This window comes from Haliaeetus albicilla, chromosome 13 (assembly GCF_947461875.1).
Source record: "Haliaeetus albicilla chromosome 13, bHalAlb1.1, whole genome shotgun sequence".
In the NCBI taxonomy this organism is placed as follows: Eukaryota; Metazoa; Chordata; class Aves; order Accipitriformes; family Accipitridae; genus Haliaeetus; species Haliaeetus albicilla.
The window spans coordinates 29,762,037-29,784,388 of NC_091495.1; the positions used below are offsets into that span (position 1 = coordinate 29,762,037).

Consider the following 22,352-nt stretch of genomic DNA (forward strand, 5'->3'; position numbering starts at 1 on the left):
AAATGTGTGAGCAGATGATCCGCTGCTTGTCAGGCTTCCTGTACTGTCTTTGGTCAGGATAATAGCGGGCAGCATGATTTTTCTTGCAACACACTCAAACCTAAAAACAAATGCAAAAAGCAACCCCTCCCCCAAACCGACAACAACAACAAAAAAAGCAACCCACCAGAAAACCCAATAAGAAAGCAAGCAGAACTGTGAATTATCTTGGGTGAGTAATTAACAGGTCCATTAGGTTGTTTTGGTTAACCACTTCTGAAACCACATACTTATCTATAGAAGTTATACAGAATTGACGTGGTTTTTCAAGACCATTTAAGGTACCTGAGAGCACACATTGCACTGAGATTTGATAGACTACTTGTTTTTAATTCTTTAAGGAAGTTTTGAAATTATGTCCTTAATTTTCAGAGGTTCTGAGTACTCAGACTCCCACAGGAGATCTGCCTGTGTCCTACTTGCCCGAAAAGTATATCCCAGCATAACCACTGCTTTCACTACTCCCTCAGTGCTTTCTGGATTCCTTATAACCGCAACCTGTGACTTTAAAAGAAAGCTTAGACTTTACCTAAAGGAAACAATACTGGCCTCATCAAAAGACAAACTGATGAACTCGGCCACAAGTACAGAAAGAGCTCTTAATTTTCTTTTATTTATTTTTTTTGGAATTGTAAAGACTTACACTAAGAACTGCTGAGTCTTCAAGGGCTTCCATAGACAGCTCCTTGTTTGGAGTTTTGAGGACAGTAAAATATGACTCACAGATTGACTGAAAGCCTGGCTTTAGTTTACATCTGGTTTAGGTTTAGGAGTCTGCATGCTGCATAGCTGCAGCAATTAACCCTTTCAGTGATGGTGGAAAAAACAGCTAGAATTTGTGGATGCACAGCTGTTAATGAGTAGGCAAAAGTAAAGACTTAATTTGGTTAAAACAATAGCTATTTCTGTAAATGTAGACTGTAGAGATAACTGTAGGATTGACCAAAACTGCTAATGTTGCTATATTATTTTATTAATAGTTACCTTGAGAGATTTGGCATTTTATTATAAAAGATGGAAGGCATCTTTTCATCAGAATATGGATCTATGGATCATATAAGAAAAACCAAAAATCTATTTCTTAATTATGAAAAAATCTTCACTCCCATTTATATCAAAACTACTGACAGAGAATAACAGAAACACAGACACTTCAAAGTATCTTGAAACAGAAAGTTTTTGATGTGGCAATGAATTCAAACTCTCCAAGAACACAACTTTTTCTCCATTTCAGTTCTCTGTCCTCCAGCTCCCTACCTTCTCTTGAAACAACTTGGAATACCAGTGTAGAAGCACATCTAACAACATATTAGGGTTTTGAGAAACCTCTTAGGATGGACTTCATTTCATCAAACTTTAGCTATTTAAAAGATAGGTCCCCAGACTAAACTCAAGACCTTTCCTCAGCACTCAATTTTAGGAGAGAACAATCAATTTTAGGACAGAAATCCCTTCCTTTTCTGTCATCTGTAGTGGGACCCTAAATGGCTTAGGCTGCTTAACTTTGTTAATTGAAGTTGAAATTAATACCGCTCCTGTTCCTGATCAAGAAGTGGCGCCAAAATGTTGCCCCATAATCAGAACTGTGATGGAAACAGAGCGTCTTGTGAATATGAAAAGATACGAGGATACATGCGTGTGAGAGAAGAGATGCCGTGCAAATAGAATGGTGCATCTTTTTTATTTTAGCCTGCAAACATTAATATTGCCTATGAAAGAACTAGCAGTGGATGCAATCTTATTTTGCAAAGTGCACCCCAGACACACAGTTGGCCACTAAGAGGAAAATTCCATCTCAAACTACAGCTCGACTGCACTCTTAGGGTTGGGGCCTCTTTGTAGTTGTTAGGGGTAACCATTAGTGAGGCAAGAGGAATGTTCTAAAAAAAATTTGTCAAAAGCTAAATAGTTAAACTATGTGAGAAAGATATAGTAAGGGGTCAAAGCATATCATGCCTACTACTGCCCCATCTCTCTCAGTCCCACATTGACACCACCCCAAATACAACTTTTAAACATCTTTGTGTTGCACAATATGGTACTTCCAATGCTCTGATTTACACAGCAGGTATTAAACCCAAGAGCACGTACCAGCTCTACAACCAGCAGATCCAAGCTGAATAGATAATTTTAGGTGACTCTAAGAAGCACATAAAAATAGGGAACGTGTATTTTTCCAAGTTACTGTGGGGCTTTTCTTAGAACATACTTTTTAAAATACTAAGTGTCCTGCAAATGCTTAACACTTTATAAACATTCTCAGTCACATTTATTCCAAATCAGAGAGATGTACTGGGCCACACAGCCTACTTCGTATCAATGGAGACTTTTCAAGGAGTTGTAAACACTCACAGTAGGAAAAGAAACCATCTCTACAAAAATATTTAATTATCATAATTACTATTTGTAATCAGTTTTCAATCAAAGATATTAAATATGACAACATTATGACATATAAACAAGTCCTGACTTCAACCTGATTTTATAGCAGTCTACATTATATGGTATTATTCATGTCTTCAAAATTCTACTAGTCAGATTTATTTTCCGCCTGACATTGTTTCTAATTCCCTTTTAGCTGAGCTTCAGTGAAAGTGTTGCAATAAGTGACAACTGATGAATTATTTTTTTATTTGCAAGAATAAACTTACTATTGTAAAGCTAAAATGTTAATGTGTAGCCAAAGAACAGCTTCTAAACAGTTTTTACTTGCCTTAAGTGCTTCACAAATACTGTAACTCTCACTGCCATTTTAGTGTCCTAGTTCTTTTCTAAACTAAATACGTGTCTTGAAAAATTTCATGGGCTACAAATCCAACATTTTCCTAAACCACAATTGTACCTCCAGCAAGTGTCAGAGCAGAGAGGATTAAAACATTAATTGATTCAAAACACCATTTCCCCACATCTTTCTGCCCCACCTCTTGCATTCTGAAGTGTCTAGAAAAATATACTGATAATAATAGATACACAACACAGGTCCTAATCAGTGAGAGTCACGCACTGCTCTTGTGACCCTGGATGCTCAATTTTCTTTACATGGTGAGTTGATTTAAGTCATGTGGCAAGTGCTAAAGTTTCTTCCGTGGAATGACATAGGAACAGAAGTCATTGCTTGGCATGACTGCATCAAGGAACCTTGCTGACAGCCAGGAGAGATCAAAAGCAGATCAAGTTGCTTAACAAACTATATGTCACTGAAGTCAAAAAGGCTAAAGTGAGAATCCTGGAGAGCTGTGAAATCTGGGAGCAACAGATGGAGCCAAACTCCCTTGGTTTGTTAGTAAAAGGATCTACCTGTTCTTTGGTCTTCTATCTTAAAAAAATCCTCTAGTATCTAAACTTTATCCCAGGGGTCTATATTATTTTAAAAAACAAAACCAAAACTGAACTATTTGCAAGTTTGATATTATGTAATTAGTGTAGCTTCCACTATAATTTTAGCGGAGATTTTTTTTTTTTCAATTAAAAAAAAAGCAAATTTCTGTCTTGTTAATCTTGGAACAGGCATACAGCATGCTTTCTGAAAGTCTTTTGGACTTATATTTTTAATCTGAAATCTTAGAAGAGGCTTTTTTTTCTAGCATTTACAAACTGCAAGGCATACACAGTTCATAAAAACTTTAAAACGGACAAGAGCCTCCACAGTCAAAAGGGAAGAAAGCATACAAGTTTGAACATCATGAGTGCTTTTTCTTTTTAAGCAATCAGCGTAACAACTCATTTAATACAAACATAAGCCCAAGCTCAGAACTGTGAAAGAGCATGACAATGAAATTATTTTACAGAACTGTAAAGATTATTTATATCTGCACGTCTCTCTGTATGCTGCTGACATATTTAGATGGAAAAATACAGCATTGCTAGAATGAACTGCTATTATTACGGTTACAAAACTTTTTTTTTTAAATAATAAACTTCCTCTACTTTGTGATTTTGTTGTTGTTGTTGTTGTTTTTTAAGCAGCCCCATAATTTTATGAAAGGATCCTCCTGGGATGAAGTTTACTTTTGAATAATGATCATAGAAAGCTTTTAAAGGCAGAAATAAAATATCTTCAGAAGCTTTCGTTCCTAGTTGAAGCAATACCCCCTTCCCCCATTGTACTAAGTGTGATCTCGCTATGCATGGTTTGCAGGGTATTTGAAACTAACATGGACAGAATACCCTTGAAGTGGTGATACTGCCTCTTATGTCCAATTTTCAGTTTTTCAGTGATAAAGAACAAAGTAAACATCCACCCCCCCCATAAACGGTGAAATCCTCTCATGAATCTTCCATCTAATTACTGATGAAAATAGGTCCAAGTTTACAGTCTGCATCTCAGTATAAAACTGGAATGCATTTGTGGGCATCTATTTCTATAGCTTTAAAGTCAGTATTTCCCAGGAATACTCAATACTCATCTACTCTCACTGACTTCAAAAGGAGAGGATCATATTTAGGATTTTGTCAGAATTTGCTTAGCATCTTACAGCCTTCTTCCTGCTCAGTCATTTAATGAGGCACTTGCTAGCTCTAGTAACTCATAAGGTTCCAGATGCGCATTAGCAAATCTGGTAGTACACTTAAACTAAATGCAGAAGAAAACCACTCTGAAGTAATTTTATCCATTCAGCTAAAACTTGTACTCTATTTTTAAAAGACTGTCATTAAACTTGGCTATTCTGTCTCACTGAAAGCATTACAACAATTAAGCTATTGGAATACCCAGAATTTTTAGTGAATGCTCTTGCAGTCATCAAATTTTTTTAACACAAATTATTTTTAATTTAGGGTGACACTTTTCTTTGGAAAAGAGCGCCAACACAAAGCATTTTGCATCACTTATGGATGATAAGAAGTCATGAATGAGATTGCAGACTGGTATTGAAATTGTCACTTCATATCCAGGAGAGGATGTAGAAGGGGGCTGATGCTGTCCCCCAAAAAGTTTGTACCAAAGGGAATAGGGAAAGAGTGATGGTGTCTGCAGTTATTCTTCAGTTTTATTAATTACAGAACAGACTGACAACAGAGACTCCAGCCTAAGGGCTGGATTGGAAGCACAGAAAAAATTCAACTGCAGCCTGATGGCAGAGCGAAGCATGTAATTTCCATTTTTACAGAACCCCTGCTTTGATCACTGCATAGTGTGGATTTATTCCATAAGAGATTTATGTCTGTGTGCAAATTTCAACCTTGATCTAAAAATATCTAACCCTCAGTCTATATAAAAATATTTCTGGTGAACTTGCAAGGAATAACGTCTGCCCCCATGGATGTTCGTAAACATGCACCTGAATTCAAGTACCTAAGCATCTTTCTTCTCTACGGGCGAGCTTGGAGATCAGCCCTCAGATTATCTGAAAGTTGCAAGAAATAATTTTTCATAGCTGAAATGTGGGATTTTTGCCTCCTAGATTGTTCGGGGCAGCAAACAGATGGTGCTGCAGTTCACCCCTCAGCATCACACTAAGTGACCTTGATACAACTTTAAATATTACCTCTAAACATTTAAAACAAATTTTAAAACATCCACACAGAAAGCTTGATAGGGGCAAGAAGGAAAGGTCAGGTATCATTTGGTAACCATGTTATGTTTTTGTTTTAATAGAGAACCTTCCATTCTAGGTTGTTCGGGGAATAATGGTTTACCAAACCATTCCTTGTTCTCCAGATGCATGCCATTCAAAATCAGCAAGGCAACAGAAATGTAAAGATAATTTCACTCCTTGATTTGAATCCTTCTCTCCAAGATATAGCGTAATAGTACATAACTGGCCAGTCTAGCAGAGACTTTTGGCAAAAATATTGAAGATCATTGATATTAGCCATCATTTGTGCAAGCTACTCTTGCTTAACTTAAACTTAGTGCTTAGTTCCCAATGTTATTAAAAAATGTATTACATGTGATACATGTTCTTTATTAAAGACTAGAAAATACACCTTATTTTAAGCTTCTTGGGTTCATTTAAAGAAACCATTCCAGAAGCAGGAGAAAAAAATACTTCCTTTGCATATTATTTTTTACTAAAGTCAGGTTATTTCAACTGTTTTTAACAACATGCCATATATATTATCTACCAGAGAGTATTTGGACCTGATTATCAACATTTTTTTTGTCATGAACGTGGTCCAATGCTTTGCAATTCTTTTTATAGTGAAAGACTTCTTGAAATAAGTTTGGAAAAAAAAAAATTGTTCTGGTTTTGTAACAAAAGATTTTACCTAACTGGTTTGATGATGTTTATTTAAATAACCTCTTCCAGATTATCTACAGAAAACTATGAATTATTGCTTAAATGGTCATGAAAAAGCAAATTAAGGAAAGAAAATAGAAATTGAGAAGTCAAAAATACCTGACTATTTTTATACTATCATCTGATTTCTCAAAATGATACAAACAATAACAGCAGGGATATGTTCATAACATATAGTTAGCACTTAATCTAGGTTCAGTACCTCGCAAATCTTTCTTCATTTTGCGGAGATCTTTTTGAAAGTCTTCAAACTTCATTTGTGAAGCCTGGAAGAGATCTTGTGGGTCTGGAAGAGGAAAGATGCATTGTTCTTTCCCAGCATCCTGGCAAAAATGCAAATGAACAGTTACATAGTGTTCATTACTTTTTTATATATTAAAATATATAACTGAAAGCATGAAGAATATTTGTGCACATTTCCTCATCTCAGCCAGCAGAAGAGTGAATTTAGTAAGTTGATTTTTTTAACTGGAATTTAAAAGAGCAAAATTAATTCTCACTCACCTCATCAAAATTACGCAAATAGTATGAGACAATGTAAGATAGAAGACTTCTGCTGTTGTCCTGTATAGAAGAGAGTAAGGTTTGCTGTGTTACTGAAACTCACTGAGAAAAACAAATTCAGAAATGATAAATTCAAGTAAATGAAATATTTAGTGTCAAGTATAGAAAATTTTTTTGCTGATTTGGTGCCTTCACCAAAAAAAAAAAACCAACCAAAACCAAAAACCCAAACCAACACCCTGAAATACCATTTAATCATTAAAGAAAATAATAGAAAAATATGTTATAACACTCCTGTAAGCCACTCCTGATTATTGAAATTTACCTGTTTGTAAACTGAACCCTTACATTTTGAAATTTCCCAAGAAGAAGAGAAATTGTTTCGGGGTTGATGTATGCAACTTGTTTCACAACATTCAGATCTTCTTATTAATCAATAACTCTAACCAAAGCAAAGTTAAATTAAACAAAGAATGTTATTTTTCTAAATGAAATTTTGGCACTTTTGGGGGTTTAGGGGGGACTTTCTCATTGTTTCCCCGCTGTAATCTCTGTAACGAAACTTCAGCAGAAAATCTTTGATTTTAAGAGGTTTTTTGACAGAATTACATTTTCAGATAGTTTCAAAAAACTGTTTTATAAGAACTTTTCTAAGTGATCAGTAGCAAATAAACTGAAGATGTATCTTGCAATTGCAAGGTTAATGGTCATAATATTTCCAGCAAATTACACCATACTAAAGACCTGAGTCACCAAACCAAATTTAGTATACTTAAATGTTCTACTGAGCTGAGTACTGGTGATGTACCTAGAGTTAACCAGAATGTTCAGCTAAAATAAGCCGCCCTAAACACATTGTACCAAGGCTTCATTCACATCGTCACTCCCTTGCTTACCAAAGAAACCAGCATGCCAGAATGAAGTTCCTCCACCCCTTTAAAGGCAAATGGCTGACATGGTCTCTCAACTCAGGGTAAACAGCAGTCTGCTCACATTAGCTAACCCAGCAGCTGAAGCATGTATATTTAGTGAGTGACCATGCAAGGAAACAAACTCTTCTTTTTCTGCCACTGTCAGAATAGCAGATCTTGACAACGACTCACTAGATAGATGTAGGGACCAATTTAAAGTGTCAAGAATTATTGCTATAACCTTTCTCATACCACTGTCCACATTCAGATGAGTCTTTTCATCATAGCCATAGAGACTCAAAGATTTTTGTTTCCTTGTAAATAAAAGCAGATATCTGAATACAACTCCAACCTGAATAACCAATGCCAAAAAAGTGCTGGTAACATACAAGCTCCAGTTTAGCACTGAGCAAGAAACAAGGTTACTTATCGTTCTCCTTACTCTGACGACTATATAAGACAAATATTAAAACAACAAGTACTTGCTGTGATTACTCTTTACTTGGGTGGTTCCATAGTCCTATGTGAAATGCACACTCTGTAATCATGATGTATAAAAAGGATGAATTTTGGGTTATCCCAAATGCTCAGGATGCCTATTCAATCATTTTCAGGAGTGACTTTTTTTTTCCTCACAAATATTTTGAATCAGCATTGAATCACAGTTAACTTTCCTTTTACAATTGTTTCCACTTCTGTATAAACCTTTTAAGTGTAAGGATCATAGTATTTCTCCTGAATACAGGAAAAGTTAGAACTATGCAGTGTACCAAAAGTCAAATACATATCAGATTAGGAACTAAGACGCAATTTAAGGTATTTTTGTTTGTACAGTTATAAAAAGAAATGGTTTATTTTCATATTTATACAGAAATATATCCAACTCTAGAAGTGCCATCAGCTAATTATAATAACAAAAGACTTCCCTTTGACATGCCTTCATAAGTTTCACACCGTTTACTTTGAAATGGAGACAAAGTATTTTTCTGAGAATTTAACATTCTCAGGCCTACAGAAAGTCTAGAATCAACTTACACTGCTCTTGACATCTTTCAGTTTTGGCAGGATATCAAGTCCAAACCCATCAGCCTGTCCTCGTGTCCTGTTTCCACCATTCATGTAATTTCCAAAGGCAAGAACCAAACCCAAGACCTGCATAACTCCTGACCCATTTTTCAATGTCTACAAAACAGAAAGAGAAACAATTCTCTGTTCAAACTCACAATAATATTTACAGTTAACAGTATTACTGACAAGCAAATTTGTTGATACTTTGTTTAGAAGTAATACTTATATAAAGGCTTAAATATATTTTATATATTATATATAATATGTATTTATATATATTAATAAATTTATATGACAACATCTAGAGGTAGAATAATATCAATATGCAATTTGTTGTGAATGGAGAATGTTATCTCCAAAATGGATACTTAGAATAAAAGGAAATCTGTATGATATTATCAGATGTGAGCTGTTGAGAAAAATAAAATAGTAATTCCCTAACTGATGCTGATATTGTGAGTGGTATATTTAATTTAGGAGAGAATTCTGCAAGAAGATCATAAAAAACCCACATGGAACAATGAAAACATTTAATCAATCAAATTTTAAAAAAAAAACTATTAAGTGGTAAAACAATTAAATATTTCAAATAGTTTTCAGTTATGAAAATACTGATGAAACCCAAATTTTAAATTTGCACAGAATTCCAGTAATCTTTTCTAGCTAGAGACAACATTGCTGTCTTTAACTGATTTTAGATATCAGAGATGTTATCGAGTTGCACACTTCTAAAATCCAAGCAAACACAAGGTGGCCTGAACTGGCATTCATTTGGAAAGGAGTGATATGGTCACTATGAAGAGGGAAGACTTTACTTTAACAAAAGGAGAAGGTACACTATTTTCCAGAGACTGATATACACTGATGGCAAAAAACATGATATAGTTCAGTACCAAAAGCTATTCTTAATGTCTGCTTTGATGTTGAAGCACAATCATAAAACGTTCTATTCTGCTATCCTTTGGAATTAATGAGTACTTAAAGTAAATAAAGCGTAAACTTTTGAAATATGAGTACAACTTAACAAGATTAAATATCAGAAATTTAGCTCTACCTTTTCACAGAGCACAACCTACCTCACACAGTTTCTGTAACAATTCAAGTTTGCGGCGGATTGAACAAATGCTTTCTGAAAATGTTGATTGGAACAGGATGCAAAATACACGTTCTGAAAAGTTGGGAATTAGTGAGAGTTCATAGAGGAACCTGTAGGAGTGATTAAAGAAAATTATATGAGTCACTGTCCATAGGTACAGGGGCTTTTTTTATTTTATAACATCTCTAGATAGTTTACTATAGCAGGGAAAGTTTTCTGAAGTGAGCAAAACTGTTCTTTCATAAGTATGTTCTTACTGTTCCGGTTTATCCAAAGACTTGGCGTTTTCTTTTTCCTTGGATGCCTTGCTGTGCTTTTCTATTTTTTCTAATTCATCTGATTGTGCTCTCTGGAATAAAGGAAACAAAAGTAATTAAAAAGTTTGAATTAAAAGCTGAGTCAAACAACACAGATAAAAATGCCCTTGTAACAAATCATGTTCATAGATTTTTTTTTTTCCTTCTAGCATCTGCTGATGGTAAAACTACTTAGTCCATAGAGTGATTTTAAGTATAAATACATCTGATGGAAAACAGAACATCTTCCAAATAATATTATTGACTACTAGTAATCTACAATAGATTTATTCATTCAACCATGCCCTGAGACAATAATCTTCATTTCCAGTCCCTTTTCTTTGGCTGTTTATAAAGTTTTTGGATCAAAGAACTCTTCTTGAGTTGTATTTCTCTTTCCAAATCTGTTGGGCTGCATTTGAATGCAATCTGATCTTTAAATATATATTAAAATAATATTTTTTTAAAACTAAATGAAAATAGGCTTGTACTGTTTACTGCAATTTAAATTTTATTTGGTATTTGGAAAACACTATGGAATAACAAAAAGTAGTTGATTCTTAATGGAACTATCATACATACCATAATACAAGAGAACTACTGCACACTTCTTTTGAGTAGAATGATTTTCATTTTTATCTTAATAAGCCAAAACAATTACATGTAAACTGCCTACTTTCTTGGAGAACTCTGTGGCACACTGTGCGGTCTTTTCCTCAATATTTCAATCAAAAGAAACAGAGCCTCACTTCTTTCTGTGCTCCATTCTACAGTGAAATTATTTTTTCCAAGGGCAGTACTGGAAAATGGAATGGCATGGAAAAGAATAAAAGTGGAGTGGATATTTCTCCTTCTGACCCTTCTTTTGACATCCATGGTGGTTTTCAAAATAAATTCAAAACATGAATCTGTGCAAGAGTGAAAAAAAGAAGTAAATCTATCTACCTTTATTCCTCTAAGAAAACATTACACACATTTTTTAATTTACTCCACCACAGAACTTGAAGACAACAGAGGAAAACTATATTCTAACTACTTAAATAATGGCAAAGCAAAAGGTAGGCTGCATCTGCATTCTTTCTTGCATGCTTTTCCATGATTAGCAGAAGAGGTATGGAACCATCTCAAATCATACTGCCACAGCTCCATCAGCAATCTGAAACCAGACAGTCAGGTTTGGACAGTTCTTCTGAGGTTGATGAACATATTTCCATGTGAAAAGGGAGAAAATACTGATGTGAAACAGAAAGATGAAGAGACTGAAGAGTATCTCAGAGCAAAAGCACTTCAGAGTTTCTCTGATTACTTCAGGAAGTCTAGAAATGACTGCAAGACCATCTGTCTTGAATACTACACATCCTAACATTTAGCCAGCATTTCTGTGGATGTTCTTCAAGGGTCATCTCCTCTAAAGCAGTCTGATCTTATCTATTAAGTACTCCAACAGATAGGAAATATTGCAAACAACTTTTTTATTTCCCCCCAGAAATAAACTTTGTTCTTGACCCTAAGAAATTGTAATGGTGGTAGTACCTGTATCACAGATTAATAGAATAGTTGAGGTTTGAAGGGACCTCTGGAGATTGTCTAGTTAAACCCTCTGGCACAAAGCAGAGGCAACTAGAGCAGGTTACTCAGTATGGTGTCCAGCCAGGCTTTGACTATCTCCAAGGAGGGAGACCTCATGACCTCTCTAGGCAGCCTGTTCCAGTGTTTGGACACCCTCGCATTAAAAAAAGGTGTTTCCATTTTTAAATGGAATTTCCGGTATATCTATTTCAAGATGCCCACTACCTTCTGTCTTTACGCTGGGCATCACTGAGTCTAGCTCCGTGTTCTTTACTCCCTCTCCCCAATTACGTATTTGTACCTACTGATAAGATCCCCCTGAGCTTTCTCTTCTCCAGGCTGAACCACCCCAGCTCTCTCAGCCTCTCCTTGTACGATAACATTCTCGAAGCCTTTAATCATCATTGTGTCCCTTCACTAAACTCACTCCAATATGTCCATGTCTCTTGCACTGGGGAGGCCAGAACTGGACAGGGCACCCTAGATGTGGTGTAACCAGTGCTGAGAAGAGGAGAATAATCACTTCTCTTGATCCTTCCTTGATCTATCTGTGCGTACTGTATCATGCCTTTCTCAGTTAACAACAGCTAGGCTGAGACTAATTTACCAGTTTTTAATTTTAGTATACTGGCAGTAAGTTTATTCAACTTACACTTCCAAAAACCTCATGTAATCAATTTACACTTGTAAACTGTAAATGAGTTTTTTGTAAAAGTAAACAAATTCTTATACTAACAGTTTTAAAATTAAGTTCTATTATTTCTGGCCAATCTGTAAAGTATATTCTCTTCTGTTAAACTGAAAGGAAATAACTTGAAATTTTTTCATAATAGTTAAAGAGCAGAAAATATCTTAGCAAGAAGCATAAAGCTAAATGGTTATTTGCAAATTCTTCAGAATAAATAGCGAGAGTACTCTTTCTTCTGACCTTCTACACATAGTGAAATATTAGAGTGCTTATCACAGCAATCTATTATATACATGCATGTTCAAGTTGTTAATGTTTCTCCACCAAATCCCATGGGCAAAGGTTAGGCAGACTCACTATTCCTTATTTAAGCCATTATTCTCAGATTGTGTATGCAAAGAAATAACAACCGGCAAAGATACAAAGGCTAAGCATGATCCACGCATGGGTAGGCCTGAACAAAACTCAAGAGATATGGCTTACGGTCTTCACCAAAATCAAGAGGTCCAAGTATATTGTGCAAGTTCATAATCAAACCTGAGTTTCAAGTCACTAATTTTGGTTCTGGTACCCAGAATTCCAATTTATGTGTATTTTAAATTATGATAGAAAAAGGAATAAGGCTGACAGGCCTTCTACACAGGCATTGTTGAAGATTATTTCTCAGAATTTTTATCAGTTAGCTTTACAGTTAATGTTTATCTATTCTCTAATTTACAGATGGATAACTTAAAAAAAGCTTTTATATTACCCTCCAACATTTGTGTCAAGAGAGAACACGTTCAATAGATACTTCTCATAAACATCATTAATCTGATTGCGTTAGCATCTCTTTGAACGTCACTGCTATTTATTTCCTTGAATTTTAGCTATTATATAGCATCATAAATAGAACAAAATAGTATAATATACCAGATTTGACATATCTAAAATAAGACAGCATAAATCTGATACAAATTACTGCAAAAAAATACACTGCTTTAGTTTAATTCTTTTCCCACTTTTTTCAGAGTATAAACTTACCCTATATTCGGTCTTACCAAAGTTCATAAGGGCCATTTTTCCATTTCACAACATAAATCTTAGATTTCCTGGTTATTTTTTTTTAACTTGCAACAGAACCTTAGCTCTGAATTTAGACCAGTTTAAATGTGTGTAGGTTTTTTAATTCTGGGGTGAATTTTTTGCTCAAATTGATTTTCAAAGTTAGTGCTACATATTTCAAAAGCATCAAGTGACTTGTCTAAAAAATATTGCCAAAAGTAACTGAAACAACAAGGATATACAGAGATACCTAGGTTAATAACAACTGTCATTCCTTTGAAGCTGGGTCATGTATCAGAAGTCAGGTACAATCTATAGTCTTTGCAGAAAAACGTTAAGACATTGCACTGTAAATGCCAGGTTTTAGAAAAAAAATAAATCACAAGAAATAATTGAGGAGAACGTTTGAATCTTAGTGGCAGAGCAGAGGCATGCACTTCAGATTTCTAGGTGCCTTTTGCTCTTGCAAATGGCATTTTGAGGTTTTTGAAAGCATTGACCTATGTCTTTTAAAGATAGAAACAGGATGGACAATTTACTAGGAGTCAAATTAAGAAAGTATACATGTTTCATTTTGTGATGTAAAGAGACTTGAAAAGGGCAAATCCATAGATCAAAGACAAATCTTTCATAAAATTTTTAATCCCTTTTTAATACACTTATTTTCACAATAAAATGATTACATAAGGAGGAACAGGCTTTTCTTGCTTCAAACAGTGGTATTTTAGCTACAATCTCAGGTGATAAGAGGCTACCTGTTTTCAAAGTAAACATTCCCTTATTTAGAAATAAGTACATTTCTCATCACAACTAATACGGCCTACCCACATACAGCAAACTGACAACTCCACTGAATTTTATCTAGATTCTCCCTCTCTAATTATAGCTGCGACCTGAAAGCATTGCTGTTAGAGAGTTTGTAAAAACACATTAAAGTAACTGTTCCACATATAGTTTTATCTATTAAGACTCTCCTATTACAATTGTCTAGATCTTAATACATAACTGATTATCAACACATATTTAAACTTTTTATAAAGCAAACTACACAACCACGTGTAAGAATTATGTGACTGTACCATACAGTGCTGCAGTAACAAAGTCCTTCTCACTTGATGCAATACCACTTAATTCTATTAAATAAATTATTGAGGGCTTGGGTCTTTGGCAGGGTGTGGGTTTCTTTGTTTATAAAAAGTCAGTAAGATGTATACAGTCACTTTGTGGTTTAACAAGACTTTAATTCCTCAGTAAACAGGAATTGAGCCCTCGGGACTTTGGCTTTTGAAATGAGGGTGTGTTTAGGTTTGGAGACTGCCCAAATTTCATTCACGTTTAAGAAGGGAAATTACCATGCCAGACATATGCAATCAGAAAAAATGATTACATTCTGAGGGAAGACTGTAAAACAAATGCTCCCATATGTTCCATAGAGATAAAATAGAAGGGCTGAGAACTAGTACAGAGGTATTTAAATATCCAGCAAAAAATCCCAATCCAATACCTAAACCCTAAGAACTGAATATTAAGTTAATGGCTACAAAGTAGCTGAATGAGGCAAAGCCATCCCCACTTACAACACAGGATGAGGCTGAGAAATAAGGGAGGAGTCAAACATGCCAGGCTCTCTGGTACCACCCCTTGCTTACACTTTTTATTGAACAATATTTTTATGATTAGTGCAGGTACCAAGGGAAGCAAATGCAAGGTCTGATGTGTTTTGACTAAAGATTGAAAGTAAAAACAGACAATAAAATTCAATTAAAAAAAATGTTTCTTTCAAGACACAGCTTTATCAAACAGAGGATCCAGGATTAAAATTCAGATCCCCTTATGAAGCTTTCTCCAACTAATTGGGGTTTTTTTGTTCTTTCTTTGTTTTTTTGGTTGGATTTGGTTTTGGTTTTGTTTTCTGTCTTGTACCCAAGCAAAAATAATGATAAAGTTAGGCTGCTCTGTCTTCTATTCAAAGCAAAGAAATATATTATAGTCATTCCAACTTTTTGAGTCTTGCCTGAGATTAAAATATTATATTTTCCTCAATCAGGACAATATTTCATAGACATTTTCTGTAATTAGTGAAAGTAATGACAAAAGGAAAGCAATGGCATTTGGTTATTTCAACAACCTGCAAATTTTCAGGTAATCCATTATACTGGAACTCTGAGGTATATTAGAGATGACATTAAGAAAACATTTGAAAAGTATCTTATTAGTACATTAGCCACATAAGATGACTACTTTTAAAAACCAAAATAAAAAAGTCTTATACAATATGAAAGAAGCAAGTATGCAAAAGCTGGTGAGGGCAGTATCTATTCCGTACTTCCCACAACACAATCTCTCACAATCACGCATATATAATAATAAAATTGCTTCAATTTTTTACATGCTAAAGAATGTATGGAATGGGATATAGCTTTGCTGTGTAAGGGAGCAGATTAAAAATACTATAAAATAAAAATAACATAAAATAAAAATAACACAGGCCAAACCAGAAATGCTGTGGCATAAGGATGAGAAGTGTTTAAAGTATAAAGATTTGGGGGTAGTTAGAATAGGTTTCCCATTTGACCATTATCTTCCTGAGCAGTGTTGAGTGAGTTAATTCTTCAGGAATGAAATAAGAGTAGAAGTGCTTCCTAGTTCTTGTCAGATTTTTGGTTTTCATTTTGTTTAGCTTTTTGTTTTTTTCTATAAAGTGGACTAGAGCTTACTATCTCTCTCTTCAGGCCCCAGAGTGAATTATTTATGAGAAATTTCATAACTCAACAAATCATTCCAAAGTAGGCCATAAAAAGCTACAGTCTAAAAACCAAAAATCTGAAAGGTGTAAAAGTAATTAACATATTATCAAAACTATAACATAAGGAAATAATAAATCCAATACAATAGCATACATTGGCCTTCAATGCCATTCTGTGGCTCACAGCTTTACGTTTCATATTTTCAGGTTCTTTGGAGGGTAAATAGGAAGCCTCTTCGCTCTTTCCAGAGATGACTAGCTAGACCTCCATGTATTCAGGCAATGTGCTGAGAGAAGGTGGTAATGCTCAATTGCCTCAGCTGAAGGCAGAAACATGCTTCTGAGATCCACTTTTTTGAATTTTGCATGACTGGCTTTGTAAAGCTTTAGAACACACCCGAGTATATTCTGAATCCCTGATTCTGCATATCTAGTGGTCAAACACACTCTCTAACAATTAGTACCAGACTTTTATGAAGCCCCTGGCAGTTTATACTGCTTTTTATTACATTAACTTAGAGCAATCCTTTTCCTTTCAAAGAGTTAAAATTATTTTGGAGGACTCTCCGAAATAATAATTATTAAAAGCTACAGTTCCACAAATGGAATGATTGCTATTATTACAACTGTTTTTTTTTTTTAATTGAACAGCATTGTTATATTAGTGAAGTTATGAAGTGAAGCCAAAGACCTGGAGCGCAAGGTCTGATACCTATTGACCAAAGAGTGCCCCACCCAAGAAGAAAAAAAAGGAGCAAAACCAATTTCTGTTTAGTCATTTAGAAGTTGATTATGTTACTTATAAAAAAAATGTATGCACTATATAAAACACACAGTGGCAATTAATACAATTTAAACACTTATTAGTTTCATTGTTTTGGGGAAAATAAAGTCACTTCAAAATAGGACATGTTCTACAAGTGTTCTGAGTATTACTGATGCAACCCAAAAATACCTTCACATGGACCTACAGTATTCCTACGTTATAGGAACTTCCTCTGATTACTCACATTCTCATACAGGGCTTGAAGGGTCTCTAGGTCAACCACAGAGTTGTCCAAGTTCACAACAGCTATAAAAAAAAAAACAAAATTAAAAAGAATTAGTTGTCAGGATGATAACCCAGCTGTGAAAGAATGACCGAGCACAATATCCAGCAATAGTTTTTATGACCTACTGGTCATACAGCTTAAGGGGTTTAACTTTATTAATGCTTTGAATAGTGCCGTTCCTAAGACTATGGGCTAGAAACCTGGTAGAGCCAGGTGTCAAGTGTTAAAGAATTCATCTCCCTCCCCCCAAACACACAAACACGATCCCACGAGTATGGCCATAGCCAGAGATCAGAGATAAGCTTTACAACAGACTTTCACGGTCCGACTGAAAGCATTATAAAAATTTGTAAATCTGCACCACAGCCACACACACACACTCACACAACAAAGCTCATTCCTGTCACTGGTTGGCTTCAGTCTTAAACTGATTAATCCATAAGTCAGCCAGTTATCTTCAAAACACCTGACAAGGGTCAAGTCTTCTATGCACTAAGCTGACACGTTTAGTACAGATACAAAATAGGCCTTTCCTGTTCCCAACCAGTTCTGGCGCCACACACATACTGTATTTTTTTCAGCGTCAGAAAGCCAGTTCAACAGCACAGAGTGATTTCCATCTACCTAACGTGGACAAAAAAAAATAATCATTAAGAGGGGCACACTTTTAAAAACACAAACCTGAGTCCCCACTTGCAGTAGGAACATTTCATGAGGCATAGGAAATGTTTGTGCAAACTAGTGAAGAATTATTCTCAGCCAATACAAAGAATTATTTTAAAAATAGTACTTTTCAGTCATCCTTTTACATATTTTTTGCAAGCACACTGACCATTCATTTCAAAGCCAGATAAATCCAACTTTCTTCATCCAGATTTTAAATCTTGAAAGAAATTTAGAATGTTGCATTAGAACGTATGTGATGGTAATGAATAATTTTTATCATACTATACCAGTCTTTCTCCTGTTTTGCACTTCAGTAATTTGTACCCTTTTTTTGTAATGGGCTCTGCGTGTGCATGCACTTGTACAATAAGTAGAATAATCCCCTAGGCAAGATTAATCTAGAAATTGCAACATTGATCAATGATAGAAACCCAGCACTAGGTTACTTTATGTCCTATAAATCCATGTCCTTAACTATCACAGTGAAATTCTGTGTATACACCTGAAGACTACAGGCAATATAATTCAAGCTCATGTGTTTCCGATTGCTCTAAAGCATTTAGAGATACCACTCTGAGTCTGGGACTCAGCATGTTTCCCATTTCCAGGTCTGAGACATAGTTTTAGTTACAGTATAAGAAAATTACAAACAAAGAATTGTTGATCTTGATTAAACTAAGCAGGCTACACTGTATCTCGAAGCATGGCACAAAGCTAACCTTTATGACTAAAACAAAAAATAATTAAGAAATTCTTTAATTTTCAGAAATAATATTTTAATTTTTTTTTTTTCCATTTTTCCCTTACCAGAAAGCAACAGAATCTGAAAGATAATGGCAATGTAACAGTTAACAGTTCAGGAAGCAATATGGTTTTTGTTTTGTTTTGGGGGAGGGGGCACATGCAAAAATCTGCTACTAATTATTTGGTATATTTTAAAACTCTTTCCCCCCCAAGTGTAGTAATTGTTGCAACACAGACTTAAAGATGCCCTCATAACAAGGTACTATAGTATATGTTGTATTTAATAATCCCTGTTGCTCAGTAGGACTATCTGCATGCTTAAAAACATGCCAAATTTGCCTTGTAGAACTGGAGACTAAAATTAACATGCAAATAGAAACTGGGTTTAGCTTGGTTTGAGAGCTCTACTTTATGTCAAAGCTTGTATACAAACAGCTTTATTAAAACCAGGATATATTATGAAACTCAGTTTCTATTATCCCTACATTTCAGCATTCTTACGCTTACGCAATGTTTTCATATATGAACACACTCACAACCCTTCAACTATTTACTTTGAGTTGTGTCTGTCTTCTCCCTGCTCCACCCCCCTTCCCTTCCTTCCAGAGCCTGTCTGCTCCTGCACTAAGAAATATGACATAAGTTCCTGCTCTGACTTTTGCTCAGTGTTAAGATCACCCATGGATTACTCAGGGAGCAACAGAACACTTTTGTTTGAATGCTTGCAGGAGATAAGAGAACGCCTGGCAAACACAATGGTGCCAGGTCTGTGTACTTTCAACAAAACAGCTACGCAGAAGAGTGTACATACTTCAGGGAGCTGCTTAAAACAAATCAGTCTGAGACAAGGACTTGGAGAAATTAGATCCTAGCATATATGTTTCAGATCCCCTCCCCCAAGACAAGTTTATTTCTATATATTTCATCTAAAGATGTGTATGTTCATAAATAGTACTCTAGCATAGCACTAGGGTTTTTCAATGTTCACCATAGGTTTGCTCTCCCCACTGTGAGGAATCAGGAGATGAGCTTCTGTTCCTTGGTGGTACTGCAGCACTGTCATGCAGAACATGACAGTTGGCAAAATAAATAATGACTGTTGCATATTTAATTCCATTATCTAACACAATTTGAACTGATGAAAACAATGATGTTTCATTATGCAGACAAGCTTACTAGCTAAACATGCCCCCTCCCTACAATCAGCATTGTAGGCTACACAAATATCTAACTGAAGGATTCTGTATGTGGTGGCAAAATAATGATAAAAATATAGACAGACATTAATTTCCTTGTATGAAAATATTCTGAGCTGTGTTACAATTCCAGTATACTTTGATGCAAACATCTGGAGAAGGGTCTTGCAGTGGCTGGATATTTTCACCCCTGTCACTATTTCAGAAAGTGATTTTTTTGTTTCAAAGTTGAGATTGCCATTTCCTGGTCTTGACTACTATGAAACAATCTTCAATAGCCAGCACATCATCCAGCCTTTCCGATTCATTCATAAGACAGCAGTGAAGAATATCTGTTGGCTTTTACTCTAATAGAAACAACTTTCTTTTAATCACAGACTCAGGCATTTAGTTCTTACCTTTAAGATTTCATATTTCTGCTATTTTCTTGCATTCCTATTGCCACTGCTGTCAATAAAACCAGCAAGCCAGCAGCAGTTTCAAACCCTAATACTGTAAAGTTACTCGATGTACATATATATAATTGTGTGATATACACACTTATATAGATATGATTAAATCAAATTTGATCCAAGTATGTCCAGATACATACACAAATATGCACAGATAAAAATAAAAGGAACTACAAACCAATGTTCTGGTTTGGTTTTTTGGTTTTTTTTGTTTTTTTTTTTTTTTTTAAAGCAAGCACTGGTCAACAGATGATTATAGAAAATCCACGCAGTAAAAAACAGGGGTTGAAGAGCAATCGTAAAGGGTTGCTCAACACTATAAAGGACAGAGGGACAGAGGAGGAGAAAGATTTCAAAGGATCTGTAGCCAAAATAGAGGCCTCAGGAACCTTTTGTCTGTCTTAAACTTTCCTGATATACTCATTGTTTTTGTCACAATCTACATGGAAATTTAAAGTGGTATCATTTGGACAGAAATGATATCTTTCTTATGCACCTGCAGAATATAGAAGTTTTAGCAGAATGGAAGAGTTTCCATTCCACTCCATTCCGTATTTCTGCAACATAAATTGAATCAAAAAATAAATTATTCAAACTCACAATAACAAAGCCAGCTTAGATACTAGTTTCAAACTGGAAGAACAATAAAATATATGCAGAGAGACAAAGACTTACTATTCTTAGTAATATCAATTAGTTTGCAAGCCTAGCTAGGCACCTTAGATGATACTTCACCTGACAGGAGGATAATAATCCTGCTAAAAAAAAAGTGAGATTAGTGTAAAGCACACAACTATATTCAGTGGCATACTTGAACTCTGAGAACAGATGGACCTTCTCCCATATACACAGAAGTCAATTTAGAACACAGGCACAATTAAAAAAAAAAAAAACCACCACAAAAAAATAAATCTAACACAATGAATAATCACCACCCACATGTCTTCAGGGGAACACAGTATGTAACCAAACCACCAACAAGATCAAAGTTTTTGCCAGAAAATGTAGTCCTGAAGAAGAAATGCATGAGAAGACACCAGCAGGAAGTTGGAGGATGCACAGTGTATTCTCCGGAAGACTATAAAAGGAAGTAGCTGTATTTTTTTTTTTACTTTTTTTTTTAAGGCAGATCATTACCGTTGATTATTCATATACCTAGGAGTATGTGAGCTACCAGCTACCACTAAAACAAAATTGGTAGGCCACACAGACATAGCAAACCTACACTTGCCTGAGGCTATGAATTTAAGTCCACCAATAGTACCACTTACATAAACTGTTAGAGAAAAGACAACTTCTTACAGCTACCCAGTGCTTGGAAACCTATTCTATTTGCAAGTCCAAAACTCTGGAACTTCCTTTTAAAATGAAAAGGCCAAAATTCAAAATTTTCCACTGAGTAGAATTTCAGGAAGAAGACAAAGAATTATCAACCCGGTTCTTTGGATCCAACTTTTATGTCATAAAACTCTCATTAACACAACCTCACTTATGGATGACTTTCAGAAGACTAGTATTCTGTCTAAATAGCCTCAAGTCTTCCCTTTTCTCAAGGCAGGTTTCAAATCACTCTCCATTTCTCTGGCCTTTCCCAGTACACTTCCTAAGCTTTTCTGTCTCTGGACTCCATCTAAAAGTGACTGTCATCTTCTTGAGGCCTCCTAGAAGCACTGCTGCCTCCCCAAAACCTGACTGAGCAATTTCCAAATCCTACTTGACTGGTAACAGATTACAGTTTAACTCCTTAGAAAGAAGCAGTAGCTGAAGCAAAACCACCTCAAATTTGCAAAAGGAATTCTGAACCAATCCTGCTATACTCAGATCCATGCTTCAGGGAGACGAACAAGCAAACCATCCATCCAAAGTTCTTCATGCTGATTTCCACCACAATTGACTTCTCTAGGACTCTCCCAAAACCAAGCAGTATCACTCCAACAGGCTGCTCCTTTTTTCCTCCTGCACATCTTGGCCTCCTTGCTTACATGTCTGCTCTCTTTCTCCAGAAGAGCACCAAGAATCTTTGCAAGACTTCACATCTC

General features: G+C 35.3%; 1 protein-coding gene across 2 annotated transcripts in view; it reads right to left on the bottom strand.

Annotated features, from left to right (window-relative positions):
• Nucleotides 1-22,352, bottom strand: part of FMN2 (formin 2) — a 164,502-nt gene that overhangs the window by 53,774 nt on the left and 88,376 nt on the right. For both annotated transcript variants that reach the window (XM_069800660.1, XM_069800661.1), the window contains 6 exons: nucleotides 17,214-17,275; nucleotides 10,118-10,209; nucleotides 9,841-9,970; nucleotides 8,732-8,878; nucleotides 6,786-6,845; nucleotides 6,484-6,604 (listed from right to left, as the gene is read on the bottom strand). In XM_069800660.1, the coding sequence (XP_069656761.1) occupies nucleotides 6,484-6,604; nucleotides 6,786-6,845; nucleotides 8,732-8,878; nucleotides 9,841-9,970; nucleotides 10,118-10,209; nucleotides 17,214-17,275 (612 nt within the window). The remainder of the gene's footprint in view (nucleotides 1-6,483; nucleotides 6,605-6,785; nucleotides 6,846-8,731; nucleotides 8,879-9,840; nucleotides 9,971-10,117; nucleotides 10,210-17,213; nucleotides 17,276-22,352) is intronic.